Source organism: Sapajus apella, unplaced genomic scaffold (genome assembly GCF_009761245.1).
Source record: "Sapajus apella isolate SASKATOON/1434 unplaced genomic scaffold, GSC_monkey_1.0 scaffold44, whole genome shotgun sequence".
Taxonomy (NCBI): Eukaryota; Metazoa; Chordata; class Mammalia; order Primates; family Cebidae; genus Sapajus; species Sapajus apella.
The window spans coordinates 7147768-7169491 of record NW_022436984.1 but is presented as its reverse complement, the minus strand read 5'-3'; the positions used below and the strand labels follow the sequence as shown (position 1 = coordinate 7169491).

The 21724-nt window shown below is 40.1% G+C and overlaps 1 protein-coding gene across 7 annotated transcripts in view; it reads right to left on the bottom strand.

The window, feature by feature from the left end:
* Window positions 1–20025: 20025 nt before the first annotated feature.
* RASGRP3 (RAS guanyl releasing protein 3) overlaps window positions 20026–21724 on the bottom strand; it is a 128052-nt gene continuing 126353 nt past the window's right edge. For 6 of the 7 annotated variants that reach the window (XM_032239282.1, XM_032239285.1, XM_032239284.1 and 3 more), the window contains one exon: window positions 20640–20958. In XM_032239282.1, the coding sequence (XP_032095173.1) occupies window positions 20950–20958 (9 nt within the window). In that variant the 3' untranslated portion in view covers window positions 20640–20949. Of the gene's footprint in view, window positions 20959–21724 lie in introns of all 7 variants that reach the window. The other variant, XM_032239279.1, reaches the window with a different exon arrangement.

Sequence of the window (21724 nt, the reverse complement as noted above, 5' to 3'; positions counted from 1 at the left end):
TGTGTATTTTGAGACAGTGCCTTACTCCAAGCTGGAGTGTAGTGGTACGATCTTGGCTTACTTACAACTTCTGCCTCCTGGGTTAAAGCAATTCTCTTGCCTCAGCCTCCTGAGTAGCTGTATTACCGGTACACACTGCCACACCTAGCTAATTTTGTATTTTTTAATCGAAATGGGGTTTCACCATATTGGCCAGGCTGGTCTCAAAGTCCTGGCCTCAAGTGATCCACCCACCTTGGCCTCCCAAACTGCTGGGATTACAGGTGTGTGCCAGCACACCTGCCCCTATGTGTATGTTTTAAATAATTGCAGCTACTGAATCTCTCTCCCAGAGCAGTGTCAGTCCTTGTCCTCCTGCAAGCCTCTCTGATCAATCTCTGATGCTCTTGAACTTGTTTTTTGTTTTTATTCTCATTGATGGTTTTTAAAATGATTTCCTGTAAGAGAAGGAATAATGATTTTCTCCCAACTTTATAAAAAATCACAAAACTTTATGAAAGTTTAAAAAACAGTGCAATGACCATCCATGTACCCTTTACCTAGAGTCAACATTTTGGTATTTTCCCACATTTCTTTTATCTTTATGTACAAATAGAAACTTTTAAAAAAAAATTATACTTTAAGTTCTGGGGTACATGTGGCAAACACACAGGTTTGTTACATAGGTATACATGTGCCATGGTGGTTTGCTGGATCTATCACCCTGTAATCTACATTAGGTATTTCTCCTAATGCTATCCCTTCCCTCTCCCCTACCCCCTGCTATCCCTCCCCTAACCCCCCCCCCCCCGACAGGCCCTGGTGTGTGACATTCCCCTCCCTGTGTCCCTGCGTTCTCATTGTTCAACACCCACTTATGAGTGAGAACATGCAGTGTTTGGGTTTCTTTTCTCGTGTCAGTTTGCTGAGAATGATGGTTTCCAGTTTCATCCATGTCCCGGCAAAGGACATGAATGCATCCTTTTTTATGGCTGCCTAGTATTCCATGGTGTATATGTGCCACATTTTCTTTATCCAGTCTATCACTGATGGGCATTTGGGTTGGTTCCAAGTCTTTGCTATTGTGAACAGTGCCACAATAAACATATGTGTGCATGTGTCTTAGAATAATTTATAATCCTTTGGTTATATACCCAGTAATGGGATTGCTGGGTCAAATGGAATTTCTATGTCCAAATCCTTGAGGAATTGCCACACTGTCTTCCCACAATGGTTGAACTAATACTCCCACCAACAGTGTAAAAGGGTTCCTATTTCTCCACATCCTCTCCAGCATTTGTTGTCTCCTGATTTTTTTAATGATGGCCACTCTAACTGATGTGAGGTGGTATCTCAGTGTGGTTTTGATTTGCATTTCTCTAATAATCAGTGATGATGAGCATTTTTTCATATGTTTGTTGGTTGCATAAATGTCTTCTTTTGAGAAGTGTTTGTTTATATCCTTTGCCCACTGTTTGATGGTTTGTTTTTTTTTCCTTGTTATTTTGTTTAAGTGTTTTGTAGATTCTGTATATTAACCCTTTGTCAGATGGGTAGCTTGCAAAATTTTTTTCCCATTCTGTTGGTTGCTGGTTCACTCTAATGATTGTTTCTTTTGCTGTGCAGAAACTTTTAATTTAATCAGATCTAATTAATTTAAGTTTAATTAGATCCCATTTGTCTATTTTGGCTTTTGTTGCCATTGCTTTTGGTGTTTTAGTCATGAAGTCCTTGCCTATGCCTATGTCCTGAATAGTATTGCCTAGGTTTTCATCTAAGGTTTTTACGGTCTTACTTAGGTCTTATGTTTAAATCTTTAATCCATCTGGAGTTAATTTTTGTATAAGGTATAAGAAAGGGATCCAGTTTCAGCTTTCTACATATGGCTAGCCAGTTTTGCCAACACCATTTATTAAATAGGGAATCCTTTCCCCATTGCTTGTTTTTGTCAGGTTTGTCAAAGATCAGATGGTTGTAGATGTGTGGCATTACTTCCAATGCCTCTGTTCTGTTCCACTGGTCTACATCTCTATTTTTGGTACCAGTACCATGCTGTTTTGATTACTGTAGCCTTGTAGTATAGTTTGAAGTCAGGTAGCATAATGCATCCAGTTTTTTTTCCCCCCCTTAGGATTGTCTTGGCTATGCGGGCACTTTTTTGGTTCCATATGAAGTTTAAGGTGTTTTTTTCCCAATTCTGTGAAGAAAATAAGTGGTCGCTTGACAGGGATAGCATTGAGTCTATAAATTACTTTGGGCAATATGGCCATTTTCATGACATTGATTCTTCCTCACTGTGAGCATAGAATGTTTTTCCATCTGTTTGTGTCCTCTCTTATTTCCTTAAGCAGTGGTTTGTAGTTCTCCTTGAAGAGGTCCTTCACATCCCTTGTTAGTTGTATTCCTAGGCATTTTATTCTCTTTGTAGCAATTGTGAATGGGAGTTCACTCATAATTTGGCTGTTTGTCTGTTACTGGTGTATAGAAATGCTTGTGATTTTTGCACATTGGTTTTGTATCCTGAGACTTTGCTGAACTTGATTATCAGCTTAAGGAGATTTTGGGCTGAGATGATGGGGTCTTCTAAATATACAGTCATATTGTCTGCAGATAGAGATAATTTGACTTCCTCTTTTCCTAACTGAATACACTTCCTTTTTCTTGCCTGATTGCCTTGGCCAGAACTTCCAATACTATGTTGAATAGGAGTGGTGAGAGAGGGCATCCTTGTCTTGTGCCAGTTTTCAAAGGGAATGCTTCCATTCAGTATATTGGCTGTGGGTTTGTCATAAATAGCTCTAATATTTTGAGGTAAGTTCCATCAATACCTAGTTTATTAAGAGTTTTTAGCATAAAGGCTGTTGAATTTTGTCAAAAGTCTTCACTCTATCTATTGAGATAATCATGTGGTTTTTGTCTTTGGTTCTCTTTATGTTATGGATTACGTTTATAGATTTGCACATGTTGAACCACCCTTGCATCCCAGGGATAAAGCCAACTTGATCATGATGGATAAACTTTTTGATGTGCTGTTGGATTTGCTTTGCCAGTATTTTATTGAGGATTTTCATGGGTATTGGCCTGAAATTTTCTTTTTTAGTTGTGTCTCTGCCAGGTTTTGGTGTCAGGATGATGTTCATTTCATTAAATGACTTACAATATTCTTTTTGTATTGTTTGGTATAGTTTCAGAAGGAATGGTACTAGTTCCTCTTTGTAACTCTGGTGGAATTCAGCCGTGAACCTGTCTGGACCTGGACTTTTTTTGGTTGATAGGCTATTAATTGCTGCCTCAATTTCAGACTTTGTTATTGGTATATTCAGGGATTCAACTTCTTCCTGGTTTAGTCTTGGGAAGGTCTAAGTATCCAGGAATTTATCCATTTCTTCTAGATATACTGGTTTATTTGCATAGAGGTGTTTGTAGTAATCTCTGATGGTAGTTTATTTCTGTGGGATCAGTGGTGATATTCCCTTTATTTTTTTTTATTGCATTTATTCAGTTATCTCTTTATTAGTCTGGCTAGCAGTCTGTTTTGTTGTTGCTTTCCAAAAAACCAGTTCCTGGATTTAGTGACCTTTTTTGTAGGTTTTTTTGTGTGTCTGTCTTCTTCAGTCTGCTCTGATCTTAGTTATTTCTTGTCTTCTGCTAGCTTTGAATTTGTTTAATCTTTCTCCTCTAGTTCTTTTAATAGTGACATTAGGATGTCGATTTTAGATCTTTTCATGCTTCTCCTGTGGGCATTTAGTGCTATAAATTTCTCTCTAGACACTGCTTTAAATGTGTCCCAGAGATTCTGGTATGTTGTGTCTTCCTTCTCGTTGGTTTCAAAGAACATCTTTATTTCTGCCTTCATTTCATTATTTATCCAGTAGTCAGTCATTCAGGAGTAGGTTGTTCATTTTCCATGTAGATGTGCGGTTTTGAGTGAGTTGTTTTTTTTTTAAATTTTTTAAACTTTATTATACTTTAAGTTCTGGGGTACATGCGCAGTTCGTGCAGGTTACATAGGCATACATGTGCCGTGGTGGTGGTGGTTTGTTGCATCCACTGCCCCATCATCTACATTAGGTATTTCTCCTAATGCTATCCCACCCCTATCCCCCCACCCCCTGCTATTCCTCCCGTAGTTCCCCATCCCCTAGGCCCTGGTGTGTGATGTTCTCCTCCCTGCGTCCACGTATTCTCATTGTTACAACACCCACTTATGAGTGAGAACATGCAGTGTTTGATTTTCTGTTCTTGGGTCAGTTTGCTGAGAATGATGGTTTCTAGTTTCATCCATGTCCCTGCAAAGGACATGAATGCATCCTTTTTATGGCTGCATAGTATTCCATGGTGTAAATGTGCCACATTTTCTTTATCCAGTCTATCTTTGATGGGCATTTGGGTTGACTCCAAGTCTTTGCTATTGTGAACAGTGCCGCAATAAACATACATGTGCCTATGTCTTTATAATAGAATGATTTATAACCCTTTGGGTATATACCCAGTAATGGGATTGCTGGGTCAAATGGTATTTTTATTTCTAGATCCTTGAGGAATCACCACACTGTCTTCCACAATGGTTGAACTAACTTACACTCCCACCAACAGTGTAAAAGCATTCCTATTTTTCCACATCCTTTTCAGCATCTGTTTTCTCCTGATTTTATAAAGATTGCTTTTTAAAAAAAAAAAAAATTAAGTTCTGGGATACAAGTGCAGATTGTGCAGGATTGTTACATAGGTATACACATGCCAAGGTGGTTTGCTGTCTCCATCTCCCCATCACCTACATTAGGTATTTCTTCTAATATTATCCCTCCCCAATTTCCCTACTCCCTGCTATCCCTCCCATAGTCCCCTACCTCCCAAAAGACCCCAATGTGTGATGTTCCCCTTCCTTTGTCCTCATTGTTCAACATCCACTTATGAGTGAGAACATGTGGTGTTTGGTTTTCTGTTGTGTCAGTTTGCTGAAATGATGGTTTCCAGATTCATCCATGTCCCGGCAAAGGACATGAACTCATCCTTTTATATGGCTGCATAGTATTCCATGGTGTATATATGCCACGTTTTCTTTATCCAGTCTATCTTTGATGGGCATTTGGGTTGGTTCCAGGTCTTTGCTATTGCAAACAGTGCCACAATGAACATATGTGTGCATGTGTCTTTTTAATAGATCGATTTATATTCCTTTGGGCATATACCCAGTAATGGGATTGCTGGGTCAAATGTCACCACACTGTCTTCCACAGTGGTTGAACTAATTTACACTAGAACAGTGTAAAAGTGTTCCTGTTTCTCCACATCCTCTCCAGCATCTGTTATCTCCAGATATTTTAATGATCACCATTCTAACTAGCGTGAGATGGTATCCCAATGTGGTTTTGATTTACATTTCTCTAATGACCAGTGATGATGAGCACTTTTCATATGTTTGTTGGCTGCATAAATGTCTTCTTTTGAAAAGTGTATGATCATATCTTTTGCTCACTTTATGATGGGGTTGTTTTTTTCTTGTAAATTTGTTTTACGTTTTGTAGATTCTGGATAATAGCCCTTTGTTAGATGGGTAGCTTGCAAAAATTTTTTCCCATTCTGTTTGGTGCCAGTTCACTCTAATGATAGTTTCTTTTGCTGTGCAGAAGCTCTTAAGTTTAATTAGATCCCATTTATCTATTTTGGCTTTTATTGCCATTGCTTTTGGTGTTTTAGTAATGACGTCCTTGCCTGTGTCTATGTCCTGAATGGTATTGCCTAGGTTTTCTTCTCAGGTTTTTATGGTGTTTAAATCTTTACTCCATCTGAAGTTAATTTTTGTATAAGGTGTAAGGAAGGGGCCCAGTTTCTGCTTTCTGCACATGGCTAGCCAGTTTTCCCAACACCATTTATTAAACAGGGAATCCTTTCCCCATTGCTTGTTTTTGTCAGGTTTGTCAAAGATCAGATGGTTGTAGATGTGTGGTGTTATTTCCAATGCCCCTGTTCTGTTCCATTGGTCTATATCTATATTTTGGTACCAGTACCATACTGTTTTGATTACTGTAGACGTGTAGTATAGTTTGAAGCCAGCTAGCATGATGCCTCCTGCTTTGTTCTTTTTGCTTAGGATTGTCTTGGCTATGCAGGCTCTTTTTTGTATCCATATAAAGTTTAAGGTGGTTTTTTCCAGTTCTGTGAAGAAGGTCAATGGTTGTTTGATGAGCACAGCATTGAATCTATAAATTACTTTGGGCAGTATGGTCATTTTCACGATATTGATTCCTAACCATGAGCATGGAATGTTTGTTTCTTAAAGAGTGGTTTGTAGTTCTCCTTGAAGAGGTCCTTCACTCCTTTGATAGTTGTATTCCTATTTTATTCTCTTTGTAGCAATTGTGAATGGGAGTTCACTCATGATTTGGCTGCTATTGGTGTATAGGAATGCTTGTGATTTTTGCACATTGATTTTATATCCTGAGACTTTGCGGAAGTTGCTTTTCATCTTAAGCAGATTTTGGGCTGAGACGATGGGGTCTTCTAAATATACAATCATGTCACTGCAAATAGAGACAATTTTGACTTCCTCTTTTTACAGTTGAATACCCCTTAGTTCTTTTTCTTGCCTGATTGCTCTGGCTAGAACTTCCAATACTATATTGAATAGGAGTGGTGAGAGAGGGCACCCTTGTCTAGTTCCAGTTTTCAAAGGGAATGCTTCCAGTTTTTGCCCACCCAGTATGATGTTGGCTGTGGGTTTGTCATAAAAACCTTTTATTATTTTGAGATACACTCTATCAATACCTAGTTTATTAAGTAAGAGTTTTTAGCATAAAGGGCTGTTGAATTTTGTTGAAGGCCTTCTCTGCATCTATGGATATAATAATGTGTTCTTTGTCTTTGGTTCTATTTATGTGATGGATTATATTTATAGATTTGCAAATGTTGAACCAGCCTTGCATCCCCAGGATGAAGCCTACTTGATCGTGATGGATAAGCTTTTTGGTGTGCTGTTGCATTCGGTTTGCCAGTATTTTATTGAAGATTTTTGCATCAATGTTCATCATGGATATTGGCCTGAAGTTTTCTTTTTCAATTGTATCTCTGCCAGGTTTTGCTATCAGGATGATGTTGGTCTCATAAAATGAATTTGGGAGGATACCCATAGTTTCAGAAGGAATGGTACCAGCTCCTCTTTGTACGTCTGGTAGAATTTGGCTGTGAACTTCTCTGGACCTGGACTTTTTTTGGTTGGTAGGCTATTAATTGCTGCCTCTACTTCAGATCTTGTCATTGGTTCTTCAGGGATTCAACTTCTTCCTGGTTTAGGCTTAGGAGGGTGTAAGTGTCCTGGAATTTATCCATTTCTTCTAGATTTACTGGTTTATGTGCATAGAGTTGTTTGTAGTAAACTCTGATGGTAGTTTGTATTTCTGTGAAATCAGTGGTGATATACCCTTTATCATTTTTTATTGCATCTATTTGATTCTTCTCTCTCTTCTTGTTTATTAGTCTGGCTAGTGGTCTATTGATTTTGTTGATCTTTTAAAAAACCCAGCTCCTGGATTTATTGATTGTTCTGAAGTGTTTTTTTATGTCTCTTATCTCCTTCAGTTCTGCTCTGATCTTAGTTATTTCTTACCTTCTGCTAGCTTTTGAATTTGTTTGATCTTGCTCCTCTAACTCTTTCCTCACTTCTCATATGGGCATTTAGTGCTATAAATTTTTCTCTAGACGTTGCTTTAAATGTGTCTCAGATTCTGATACATAGTGTCTTCCTTCTCATTGGTTTCAAACAACATCTTTATTTCTGCCTTCATTTCATTATTTATCCAGTAGTCATTCAGGAGCAGGTTGTTTAGTTTTCATGTGGTTATGTAGTTTTGAGTGAGTTTCTTAATCCTGAGTTCTAATTTGATTGCACTGGGGTCTAAGAGACTGTTATGATTTCCTTTTTTTTGCATTTGCTGAGGAGTGTTTTACTTCCAATTATATGGTCAATTTTAGAATAAGTGTGATGTGGTGCTGAGAAGAATATATATTCTGTGGTTTTGGGCTACAGAGTTCTGTAGATGTGTATTAGGTCCACTTGGTCCATATCTGAGTTCAAGTCCTGGATATCCTTGTTAATTTTCTGTCTCGTTGATCAGTCTAGTATTGACAGTGGGGTGTTAAAGTCTCCCATTATTATTGTGTGGGAGTCCAAGTCTCTTTGTAGGTCATTAAGAACTTGCCTTATGTATCTGGGTGCTCCTGTACTGGGTGCATATATATTTAGGGTACTTAGCTCTTCCTGTTGCATGAATCCCTTTACCATTATGTAACGTCCTTCTTTGTCTCTTAATCTTTCTTGGTTTAAAGTTTTTAATCAGAGACTAGGATTGCAACTCCTGCCTTTTTTTTTTTTTTTTCTTCTCTCCATTTGCTTCGTAAATCTTCCTCCATCCTTTTATTTTGAGCCTATGTTTGTCTTTGCACATGAGATGGGTTTCCTGAATATAGCACACCAATGGGTCTTGAGTTTTTATGCAATTTGCCAGTCTGTCTCTCTTGATTGGGGCATTTGGCCCATTTACATTTAAGGTTAATATTATTATGTGTGAATTTGATCCTGCCATTTTGATGCCAGCTGGTGGTTTTGCCTGCTAGTTGATGCAATTTCTTCATAGTGTTGATGATCTTTACAGTTTGGTATGTTTTTGGAGTTGCTGGTACTGGTTGTTCCTTTCTATGTTTAGTGCCTCTTTCAGGAGCTCTTGTAAAGCAGGCCTGGCGGTGATGAGATCTGAGTAATTGCTTCTTCAAAAAGGATTTTATTTCTCCTTCGCTTATGAAACTTAGTTTGGCTGGATATGAAATTCTGGGTTGAAAGTACTTTTCTTTAAGGATGTTGAATATTGCTCTGCACTCTCTTCTGGATTGTAGCGTTTCTGCCGAGAGATCCGCTGTGAGTCTGATGGGCTTCCCTTTGTGGATAACCTGACCTTTCTCTCTGGCTGCCCTTAGCATTTTTTCCTTCATTTCTACCCTGGTGAAGCAGATGATTATGTACCTTGGGTTTGCTCTTCTTGCAGAGTATCTTTGTGGTCTTCTCTGTATTTTCCTGTATTTGAATGTTGGCCTGGCTTGCTAGGTTGGGAATGTTTTCCAATCTCGTTTTGTTCTCCCCATCACTTTCAGGTACACCATCAAATGTAGATTTGGTCTTTTCACATAATCCCTTATTTCTTGGAGGCTTTGTTCATTTATTTTCACTCTGTTTTCTCTAATCTTTCCTTCTCACTTTGAGTTGATCTTCAACCTCTGATATCCTTTCTTCTGCTTGATCCATTTGGCTGTTGAAATTTGTGTATGCTTCACGAAGTTCTTGTGCTGTGTTTTTCAGCTCCATCATTTCATTTATGTTCTTCTCCACTCTGGTTATTCTTGTTAGCATTTCTTCTCATCTTTTGTCAAGGTTCTTAGTTTCCTGCATTGGGTTAGAACATGCTCCTTTAGCTCAGATAAATTTTTATTACTCATCTTCTGAAGCCTGCTTCTGTCAATTCATCAAACTCATTCTCCATCCAGTTTTGTTCCCTTGCTGGTGAGGGGTTGTGATCCCTTGGAGAAGAAGAGGCATTTTGGCTTTCGCCGATTTCAGCCTTTTTGCACGGGTTCCTGCCCATCTTCGTAGATTTATCTACCTTTGGTCTTTGATGTTGGTGACTTTTGGGTAGGGTTTCTGAGTGAATGTCCTTTCTGTTGATATTGAAGCTATTTCTTTCTGTTTGTTAATTTTCCTTCTAACAGGCCTCTCTGCTGCAGGTCTGCTGGAAGTCCACTCCAGATCCTGCTTGCCTAGAAATCACCCACGGGGGCCGCAGAACAGCAAAGATCACTGCCTGTTCCTTCCTCTGGTAGCTTCATCCCAGAAGCGTACCTGCCAGATGTCAGCCAGAGCTCTCTTCCATGAGGTGTCTCCTAGTCAGGATAAACAGGGTCAGGGAGCCACTTGAGGAAGCAGTTTGTCCCTTATCAGAGCTCAAGTGCTGTGCTGGGAGATCTGTTGCTCCCTTCAGAGCTGCTGGGCAGGGACATTTAAGTCTGCTGAAGTGGAACCCACACCATCCCTTTTCCCAGGTGCTTTGTCCCGGGAAGGTGGGGGCTTTATTTATAAGTCCCTGCTGCCTTTTTTCAGAGATGCCCTGCCCAGCGAGGAGGGAGTCTAGTCACAGTCTGCCTGCAGAGGCCTTGCTGAGCTGCTGTGGGCTCCGCCCAGTTGCTGTGTAAACTTCCCAGCAACTTTGTTTACACAGCAGAGGTTAAAACCATCTACCAACCCTCAGCAATGGTGGACGCCCCTCCCCCTACTGAGCTCGAATGTCCTCGGTTGAGCTCTGACTGCTGTGCTGGCTGCAAGAAATTCAAGCCAGTGGATCTTAGCTTGCTGGTCTTTATAGGGATGGGACCCCCAAGCCAGATCACTTTGCTTCCTGACTTCAGCCCCCTTTTTTTCAGGGGAATGAATGGTTCTATCTCACTGGTGTTCCAGGCACCACTAGGGTATGACCAAAAAAAAAAAAAAACTGGGAGAGGGATCCAAGATGGCCGAGTAGGAGTAGCTCTGGATTGCAGCTCCCAGTGAGAGCGCAGAGGGTGAGTGGTCGCCACATTTCCAGATGGATTTTTATTGTCCACAGACCAGGACATTCCCGGGAGGAGGAGCACTATAAGTCTCTGCACAAAAAATCACATGGGTGCGGGCGCCGTTTCAGCTGGCGACTGGAGCACCTGGGAGACAGAGTCGCCCATTCAACTGATAAAAAGGAGAGTGAAACAGGGAGCCAGGCCAGGAGATTCCTAGGTGGAAAAGTGCCACAAGTCTCCAGTGCGGCTGTTTCAGCTGGCACAGCAGGTCTCTGCAAAAAATCTCACACAAATCTAGGTGCTGTTTCAACTGATGACTGGAATACCTGGGAGACAGAGTCACCCTTTCAACTGAAAAAAAAAAAAAAAAAGGGGGTCTGAGGCAGGGAGCCAGGTGATCAGGCTCGGCCAGTCCCACACCCACAAAAAAACAGCAATCTGAAACGCTCTGGATTGAGAGTTTCACAGCAAGCACAGCTGAACCCGGAACGGTCCAGCTCGGTGGGGGAGGGGTGCCTGCCATTGCCGAGGCAGTCTGCAGTTACACAGAGAGTCCACCATTACAGAGGTAGGCCACCACTGCCGAGGCAGTTCTAACTATACCCCTATAAACAGGACTGCAGGGAAGTTCACACGGCAGCTGGGCAGAGCCCATGGCAGCTTAGCAATGCCTCTGCTGGCAGACTGTGACTAGGCTGCCTCCTCGCTGGGCAGAGCATCCCTGAAAAAAAGGCAGCAGCACGACAGAAACTTATAAATAAAGCCCTACCTACCCAGGACAGAGCACCTGGGGAAAAAAAAGGTAGTTATGAGTTCTGCTGCAACAGACTTAAACGTACCTGCCCAGTAGCTCTGAATGGAACAATGGAGCTCACAGCTCAGCACCTGAGCTCCTATAAAGAACAGACCGTCTCCTCAAGCAGCTCCCCAACCCCTGTATATCCAAAGAGTCACCTCATAAAGAGAGCTCAGATGGACATCTGGCGGGTATCCTTCTGGGACAAAGATAGCAGAAGAAGAAACTGGCAGCAACCCTTACTGTTCAGCAGCCGCTGCAGGTGATCCCCAGGCAAGCAGGGTCAGGAATGGACCTCCAGCAGTCCTACAGCAGAGGGGCCTGACTGTTAGAAGGAAAACTAAGAAACAGAAAGAAATAACTTCATCATTAACAAACAGGACGTCCACGTAGACCCCATCTGAAAGTCACCAACTACAAAGACCACAGGTAAATAAATCCACAAAGATGGGAAGAAACCAGTGCAAAAAGGATGAAAACATCCAAAACCAGAATGCCTCTCCTCCTCCAAGGAATCACAACTCCTCACTAGCAAGGGAACAAGGCTGGATGGAGAATGAGTCTGATGAATTGACAGAAACAGGCTTCAGAAGGTGGGTAATAAGAAACTTCTCTGAGCTAAAATAACATGTTTTAACCCAATGGAAAGAAACTAAAAACCGTGAAAAAAGGTTTGATGAGATACTAACAAGAATAAACAGCTTAGAGAAAAATATAAATGAATTGATGGAGCTGAAACACACAACATGAGAACTTCGCGAAGCATACACAAGTTTCAATAGCCGAACTGACCAAGCAGAAGAAAGGATATCAGAGGTTGAAGATCACCTCAATGAAATAAAATGAGAAGGCAAGATTAGAGAAAAAAGAGTAAAAAGAAACAAACAAAGCCTCCAAGAAATATGGGATTATGTAAAAAGAACTAATCTAAGTTTGATAGTTGTACCTGAATGTGACAGAGAGAATGAATCTAAGCTGGAAACAATCTTCAGGATATTATTTAGGAAAACATCCCCAACCTAGCAAGGCAGGCCGATATTCAAGTCCAGGAAATACAGAGAACACCACAAAGACATTCCTCAAGAAGAGCAACCCCAAGGCACATAATTGTCAGATTCACCAGGGTTGAAATGAAGGAGAAAATGCTAAGGGCAGCCAGAGAGAAAGGTCAGGTTACCCACAAAGGGAAGCCCATCAGACTCACAGCAGATCTCTCGGCAGAAACGCTACAATCCAGAAGAGAGTGCAGAGCAATATTCAACATCCTTAAAGAAAAGTACTTTCAACCCAGAATTTCATATCCAGCCAAACTAAGTTTCATAAGCGAAGGAGAAATAAAATCCTTTTTGAAGAAGCAATTACTCAGATCTCATCACCGCCAGGCCTGCTTTACAAGAGCTCCTGAAAGAGGCACTAAACATAGAAAGGAACAACCAGTACCAGCAACTCCAAAAACATACCAAATGGTAAAGAGCATCAACACAATGAAGAAACTGCATCAACGAACAGGCAAAACAACCAGCTAGCATCAAAATGGCAGGATCAAATTCACACATAACAATAGTAACCCTAAATGTAAATGGGCCAAATGCCACAATCACAAGACACAGACTGGCAAATTGGATAAAAAGCCAAAACCCATCGGTGTGCTGTATCCAGGAAACCCATCTCACATGCAAGGATACACAAAGGCTCAAAATAAAGGGATGAAGGAAGATTTACCAAGCAAATGGAGAGCAAAAAAAAAAAAGCAGGAGTTGCATCCTAATCTCTGATAAAATAGACTTTAAACCAAGAAAGATCAAAAGAGACCAAGAAGGACATTACATAATGGTAAAAGGATTAATGCAACAAGAAGAGATAACGATCCTAAATATATACGCACCCAATACAGGAGCACCCAGATACATAAGGCAAGTTCTTAATGACTTACAAAGAGACTTAGACTCCCACACAGTAATAGTGGGAGACTTTAACACCCCATTGTCAACATTAGACAGATCAACGAGACAGAAAATTAACAAGGATATCCAGGACTTGAACTCAGACCTGGACCAAGCTAACCTAATAGACGTTTACGGGACTCTCTACCCCAAATCCACAGAATATACATTCTTCTCAACACCACATCACACCTACTCTAAAATTGACCACATAATTGGAAGTAAATCACTCCTCAGCAAATGCAAAACAACGGAAATCATAACAAACAGTCTCTCAGACCACAGTGCAATCAACTCAGAATTCAGAAAGTAACTCAGAACCACACAGCTTCATAGAAACTGAACAACTGGCTCTTGCATGTTGACTGGATAAACAATGAAATGAAGGCAGAAATAAAGATGTTCTTCAAAACCAATGAGAACAAAGACACAACATACCAGAATCTCTGGGACACATTTAAAGCAGTGTCTAGAGGAAAATATATAGCAATAAATGCCCACATGAGAAGTAAGGAAAGATCTAAAATCGATAGCCTATCCTCAAAATTTAAAGAGCTAGAGGAGCAAGATCAAAAAAACTCCAAAGCTAGAAGAAGACAAGTAATAACTAAGATCAGAACTGAAGGAGATAGAGACACAAAAACCCTTCAAAAAATCAATAAATCCAGGAGCTGGTTTTTCAAAAAGATCAACAAAATATACCACTAGCCAGATTGATAAAAAAGAAAAGAGAGAATAATCAAATAGATGCAATAAAAAACAATAAAGGGGATATCACCACAGATTCCACAGAAACACAAACAACCCTGTGCACATAAACCAGTAAACCTGGAGGAAATGGATAAATTCCTGGACACTTGCACCCACCCAAGCCTAAACCACGAAGTTGTCAAAACCCTGAATAGACCAATAACAAGGGTTGAAGTTGAGGCAGCAATTAATAGCCTACTAACCAAAAAAAAGCCCAGGTCCAGATGGGTTCACAGCTGAATTCTACCAGACATACAAAGAGGAGCTGGTACTCCTTCTGAAACATTCCAAACAATTCAAAAAGAGGGAATCCTTCCCAAATCATTTTATGAGACCAGCATCATCCTGATACCAAAACCCGGCAGAGACTCAACAAGAAAAGAAAACTTCAGGCCAATATCCATGATGAACATAGATGCAAAAATCTTCAATAAAATACTGGCAAACCGATTGCAACAGCACATCAGAAAGCTTATCCACTGTGATCAAGTAGGCTTTATCCCAGGGATGCAAGGGTGGTTCAGCATACTCAAGCCTACAAACGTAATTCACCACATAAACAGAACCAAAGACAAAGACCACATGATAATTGATGCAGAGAAGGTCTTTGACAAAATTCAACAGCCCTTTATGCTAAAAACTCTCAATAAACTAGGTATTGATGGAACATATCTCAAAATAATAAAAACTATTTATGACAAACCCACAGCCAATATCATACTGGATGAGCACAAACTGGAAGCATTCCCTTTGATATCTGGCACTAGACAAGGATGCCCTCTCTCACCACTCCTATTCAATATAGTATTGGAAGTTCTAGCCAGAGCAATCAGGCAGGAAAAATAAACAAAGGGTATTCAATTAGGAAAGGAGGAAGTGAAATTGTCTCTATTTGCAATGACATGATTGTATATCTAGAAGACCCCATCATCTCAGCCTAAAATCTCCTGAAACTGATAAGTAACTTCTGCAAAGTCTCAGGATACAAAATCAATGTGCAAAAATCACAAGCATTCCTATACACCGATAACAGACTTAAGGAGAGCCAAATCAAGAACAAACTCCCATTCACAATTGCTACAAAGAGAATAAAATACCTAGGAATACAACTGACAAAGAATGTAAAGGACCTTTTCAAGGAGAACAACAAACTACTGCTTAAGGAAATAAGAGAGGACACAAACAGATGGAGAAACATTCCATGCTCATGGTTAGGAAGAATCAATATCATGAAAATGGCCATACTGCCCAAAGTAATTTATAGATTCAATGCTATCCCCATCAAGCTACCAATGACTTTCTTCACAGAACTGGAAAAAACCACTTTAAACTTCAGATGGAATCAAAAGAGAGCCCGCATAGCCAAGTCAATTCTAAGCAAAAAGAACAAAGCTGGAGGCATGCTAGCTAACTTCAAACTATACTACAAAACAGCATGGTACTGGTACCAAAACAGAAATATAGACCAATGGAACAGAACAGAGGCCTCGGAGGCAACACCACACATCTACAACCATCCGATCTTTGACAAATCTGACAAAAACAAGCAATGGGGAAAGGATTCCCTGTTTAAAAAAAATGATGTTGGGAAAACTGGCTAGCCATGTGCAGAAAGCAGAAGCTGGACCCCTTCCTGACATTTTACACTAAAATTAACTCCAGATGGATTCAAGACTTAAACAGAAGACCTAACACCATAAAAACCCTAGAGAAGAACCCAGGCAAAACCATTCCTGACCTAGGCATAGGCAAGGACTTCATGACTAAAACTCCAAAAGCATTGGCAACAAAAGCCAAAATAGACAAATGGGACCTAATTAAACTCCAGAGCTTCTGCATAGCAAAAGAAACAATCATTAGAGTGAATCAGCAACCAATAGAATGGGAAAAAATTTTTGCAATCTACCCATCTGACAAAGGGCTAATATCCAGAATCTACAAAGAACTAAAAACAGATTTACAAGAAAAAACAAGCCCATTCAAAAGTGGGCAAAGGATATGAACAGACACTTTACAAAAGATGACATATATGAGGCCAACAAACATATGAAAAAATGCTCATCATCACTCATCATTACAGAAAAGCAAATCAAAACTACATTGAGATACCATCTCATGCCAGTTAGAATGGCGATCATTAAAAAATCTGGAGACAACAGATGCTGGAGAGGATGTGGAGAAATAGGAACACTCTTGCACAGTTGGTGGGAGTGTAAATTCGTTCAACCATTGTGGAAGACAGTGTGGCGATTCCTCAAGGACCTAGACATAGAAATTCCATTTGACCCAGCAATCCTATTACTCGGTATATATCCAAAGGATTATAAATCATTCTATTATAAGGACACATGCACAGGAATGTTCATTGCAGCACTGTTTACCATAGCAAAGACTTGGAACCAACCCAAATGCCCATCAAAGATAGACTGGACAGGGAATATGTGGCACATATACACCATGGAATACTATGCAGCCATAAAAAACAATGGGTTTTGTCCTTTGTAGGTACATGGATGATACTGGAAACCATCATTCTCAGCAAACTGACACAAGAACAGAAAATCAAACACCGCATGTTCTCACTCATAGGCGGGTGTCGAACAATGAGAACACATGGACACGGGGAGGGGAGCATCACACACTGGGGTCTGTGATGGAAGTAGGGAAGGGACAGCGATAGGTGCAGAGTTGGGGAGGGATAACATGGGGAGAAATGCCAGAATATAGGGGATGGGGAGGAAGGCAGAAAACCACATTGCCATGAATGTACCTATGCAACAATCTTGCATGTTCTTCACATGTACCCCAAAACCTAAAACGCAATAAAATATATATTAGGAAAAAAAAAAAAAACTGCTGTGGCTAAAACAGCTGCCCAGTTTTGTGCTGGAAACACAGGGCGCTGGTGTTGTAGGCACCGGAGGGAAATCTCCTGGTCTGTGGGTTGTGAAGACCATGGGAAAAGTGCAGTATTTGAGCCAGAGGGCCAGAGTCTTGGGAAACGTCTCTAATGTATCCCTTGACTAGGAGAGGAAGTTCTCCAGGCCCTTGCTCTTCCCATGTGAGGCGATGCTCCACCCTGCGTCGGCTTGCCCTCCTTGGGCTGCATCTACTGTCTAACCAGTCCCAATGTGCTGAACCTGGTACCTTGGTTGGAAATGCAGAGATCACTTGCCTTCTGGCTCACTCTTGCTGAGAACTGCAGACCGGAGCTGTTCCTATTTGGCCATCTTTAACTCATTTACATTTTACCCATTTGGTTTCTTAATCTTGCTGGTCTATTTTCAAACAGGACAGGACTAGTCAATGCTACAATCAAACCAGAACTAACCATACACACATACATAGTGGCAGAAATAAGAAAATCTCTTTTGACTATTTTCATTAATATTTCTTTAAATCTTTAACAGAAAATTTAAATATTTGGTTTAGAGCCTCCAAATTAATATACAGAAAATCTGGGCTTTGAGGCAATTTTAGAGAATAATCCTGCTTAATGGCAAAATAATAACATAAGGTCTTTACAAATACTTTTACATCTATTATCTGACTTGATGTTTACCAAAACTCTATGAGGTAGTTGAAGAAGGCAGTGAAATATCTCTTTTTTAAATGAAGAAATTGAGGGTCAAATAGATGTACGTGACTTGCCCGGGATTCCATGACGATAGGCAGCCAAGATGAGATTTAGATCTGTTTGGAAACTGCATGCTAAAGGTACACTTTTGTGATTCACTGAATCGATCTCCTCAGTCATTCTGGAGTTTTATATATTTTGGCAAAATTAATGTATTTATCTTAGGAATACTTAAGCTTCCTACCATGAATAACATTTTGATGTTCTCCTCTGTAGAAGTCCTGTCTTCATTTTTAAATTACAAACTGCTCTGTGTATTGTAGACTTACCATGAAAATCTGGGCACATTATTGCTTTGGGCGATATCCACTCAACACAAGCATTCAAATACCAGTCATGGCTGCTATGGTTTAGGCAGATTTGAGAAGGCATCAGTCGATTCATAGATGCTCCAATGAAGACACAATTGAAGCATCTAATAAATCCTGCCTTCATGCTTCATCTTCATTGTTAAGCATTTGTTTTTGTTTTTCCTTTCCATTTTCAGGGCGATAGTGATCATTTAACCTACAAAATGAAGATCTGGAGTAGTCAATTGTGATTGTTCTTTTTGCCCCATCATGGATTTGCCCATTTTCTTTATTTTACTGATTGTGGGAAATTGATAGATTGGAAACATCAGAGTCATTGGTCATCAGTAAGTGACATAATCAAAATTATAAAGCAGTTTTGTTACAGACTTAAATTCTTCTTCAACAAAGTAATAATAGGGTTGCGTGTGTGTGTGTGTGTGTGTGTAGCAAGTCCTCACTTAACATGGTCTGTAGGTTGTTGGAAACAGCAACTTTAAGTCAAATGAAGTGTTCAAACTGGTCCTCCACAAGTAGTTTCATTCAATTTCATTTTGCTACAACATTGATGAGCTAAAAGTTGGTCTTGTTATAGGTGTTTCAAGACCAACTTCAAGTTGTTAAAGTAGCAGTTTCCAAGAATCTATGGACAAGTGAGGACTTACTGTGTATATACACACACAATATACTGGTACATATATAGTTATATATGTAGATACATATTTATTTATTCTTTTTTACTCGAGTTACATTTAATATCTTTGTCACAGGAAGACTGACAATATAAAACTTCCTATGTATGAAAACTCAAAAATAAACTAAGTGGCAAAGAGCCTTTGAGAAGTAAAAGAACAGTACAATGTTTATTAACAAGTTTCTTCCTGGATTTTCTTCAATTTTTTTAAATACACAAAAAAAGCTTTTCGGTACTTAGATTGCTGTTTTCTGTTTTTAATGTTGTTAACATGCATATCATTGCATTTATGGATAGTAGTAGATAGTATATATACATGAAATTGACATCTAGGTTTGGCTGCCCTCTGAGTCCTTACAGACAGCGTGTTCACTTATTAGCAAGCTTAATCACAGCTCCATCAACTAATAACTTCATCTGCAGTATTTCCAATCTGTAAATCTGGTTGGCACAAGTCGTTTCTAACATATTTTGAACCATATTTTAAATCACTAGAACGACTTTGCCTTAATGCCCATGGGTTGTCAGCTCTGAAGGGCCAAGACCAAGTTTTGCTTACCTTTGTGTATATAGCATGGGACTTGCCCAGAGCAGGTACTCAGCAATCTTGCTGAGCAGAACTGTCCTCAATGGAGAAAAGAGAGGAGAAAGAAAGGCTTTACTGAAGACTGCCGCTATTTGGGACAAATTCCATTTTAAATGGAATATATATATATATATATATACACTTTAGCCCCAAATGTAGACCAGTACATCTCTGTGGAGTAGTTTCTGACTAGTCATTTGGTAGCAGATCATTCCTGTCATTCACAGGCTCAGTCTCATCTCTATTTGAGATGGAGTTTCACTCTTGTTGCCCAGGCTGGAGTGCAATGGTGCAATCTCGGCTCACTGCAACCTCTGCTTCCCAGGTTCAAGCGATTCTCCTACTTCAGCCTCCCAAGTAGCTGGGATTACAGGCATGTGCCACCACGCCTGGCTAGTTTTTTGTATTTTTAGTAGAGATGTAGTTTCTCCATGTTCGTCAGGCTGGTCTCGAACTCCCAACCTCAAGTGATCTCCCCTCCTTGGCCTCCCAAAGTACCGGGATTTCAGGCGTGAGCCATTACGCCTGGCCTATTTTTTGGTATCTTGAATCAAGTTCTCTGTCCTCTAATAATGGAAGAAATAGACACATAACTAGTTATTTTGGGTAAAAGGGAGCTATTTAAAAGATTGATACTTCTTTAAAAGCTTAAATGAAATGTTACAGGTAATTTATGATTATTTTCTTTCTATGAATATTCTTTGAGGAAAGCAATTTCTTAGGAAGAGCACAAGGGTTCTCTTTCATAACTGAAAGCTTTTTTTTTTTTTTTTTTTTTTCCTTAACAAAATTCTTACTTTGAGTTTTAAAAAATTGATGGTTGTTTTGCATTTCACCTAGTGGCTTATTCAATGTTATGTTTTTCTGCTAAATTTTAACCTTCAAATCTTGAATTGATTTCTTAATTGCTATTTCTACTTCAGGAATCTTAAAGATGGCTTAACCCAGTCAGAAGGGACAAGCATAGTTAATTTTCTTCCATGGCTATTATAAGTATTAGGAGAGCTTTCACAACCATGTCATAGCTTCCCAGTAATGCAGAATTGGTAAGACTTCTGTGATATATACATATGTGACTTGTTACATATTATAGCAACTGTATGGTAGGAACAATGTAAACAGTTTCTTCTTGCAATTGACTATAAGAATCACTTCATTCCAGTGTCTGAAGAGCTTCCTTGTCCTCAGGAAAATGTTAAGTCCTGGTGCCATCCAAAAAGCACACCAAAAAAAAAAACCCAAAAAACAAAAAACAACCTCTAAATCAACTCCCTGTTAACTGTTCCCTGCCACAGCACACACAAACGTTTATAAAAATATTGAAAGGATATTCTCACAAAAAAAGCAAGGTCTGAGTTTACAGAATGAGTATCAAGTACATGCAAAAAAGCTTTTGTTTCACCCGTAGATAGATGGCTCTAGAGAAAGATAAATGAGAAAACTACTGACTACATAACACAGTCTTTGTGGCACTTCGCTGGGAGTAGGGAGGAAATAAGTAGTTCATAGTTAGAGTCAGTTCCCTATCACATAGTCTAAACACGGAGATCTTACAGTGTCACGAGACAGTAAACATCCAGATGTCTTTCCAGATAACTTCCTGAGAGTCAGAGCTTTCTTCAGAGTTTCTCATCTTGCTCCTTCTGAAAGCCAAGGTATCCTCAGTTTCCTCAGCCTGAAGTCAGCCATCCTGAAATACAAATTGGAACGTATTGCATAGCTGGATCTCATGTAACAAAATAGGAGTGTTCCTAGAAAGTGGTTTTTCTGATGAATTTGAGGGAACATCTGAAATGATCAGTACCTTGTAGTCTCAGGATTTAGTGGGAATTAGGAGATCACGTAGGTAGCCGGGTACAGTGGCTCACACCTATAATCTCAGGTAGCTTGGGAGGCTGAGGTAGGAGGGTCACTTGAGGCCAGGAGTTCAAGACCAGCCTGGTAAATATAGCGAGACCTTCTCTCTACAAAAAATAAAAACTAGCTGGGTGTGGTGGCACATGCCTGTAGGCCCAGATACTTAAGAGGCTGAGATGGGAGGATCGCTTGAGCCCAGGAGTTTGAGGCTGTGGTGAGCTATGACTGCACCATTGCACTCCTGCCTGGGGGACACAGTGAGATCTTATCTGGGAGAAAGAGGTTGGGGAGAGAGAAAGGTGAGGGAGATAAAGAGTGAGAGAGAGAGAGAGAGAGAGAGAGAGAGAGAGAGCATGTAGTTCACCCAGCACATGAACTCTTAAAGACTAAAGATACAGAGTCCAACTAGGATGTTGACCTTAAAGGGTGTACCACAAATCATTAGTGCCTCAAAATGATTCTTGGTAGGCCGGGCGCGGTGGCTCAAGCCTGTAATCCCAGCACTTTGGGAGGCCGAGGCGGGTGGATCACGAGGTCAAGAGATCGAGACCATCCTGGTCAACACGGTGAAACCCCGTCTCTACTAAAAATACAAAAAA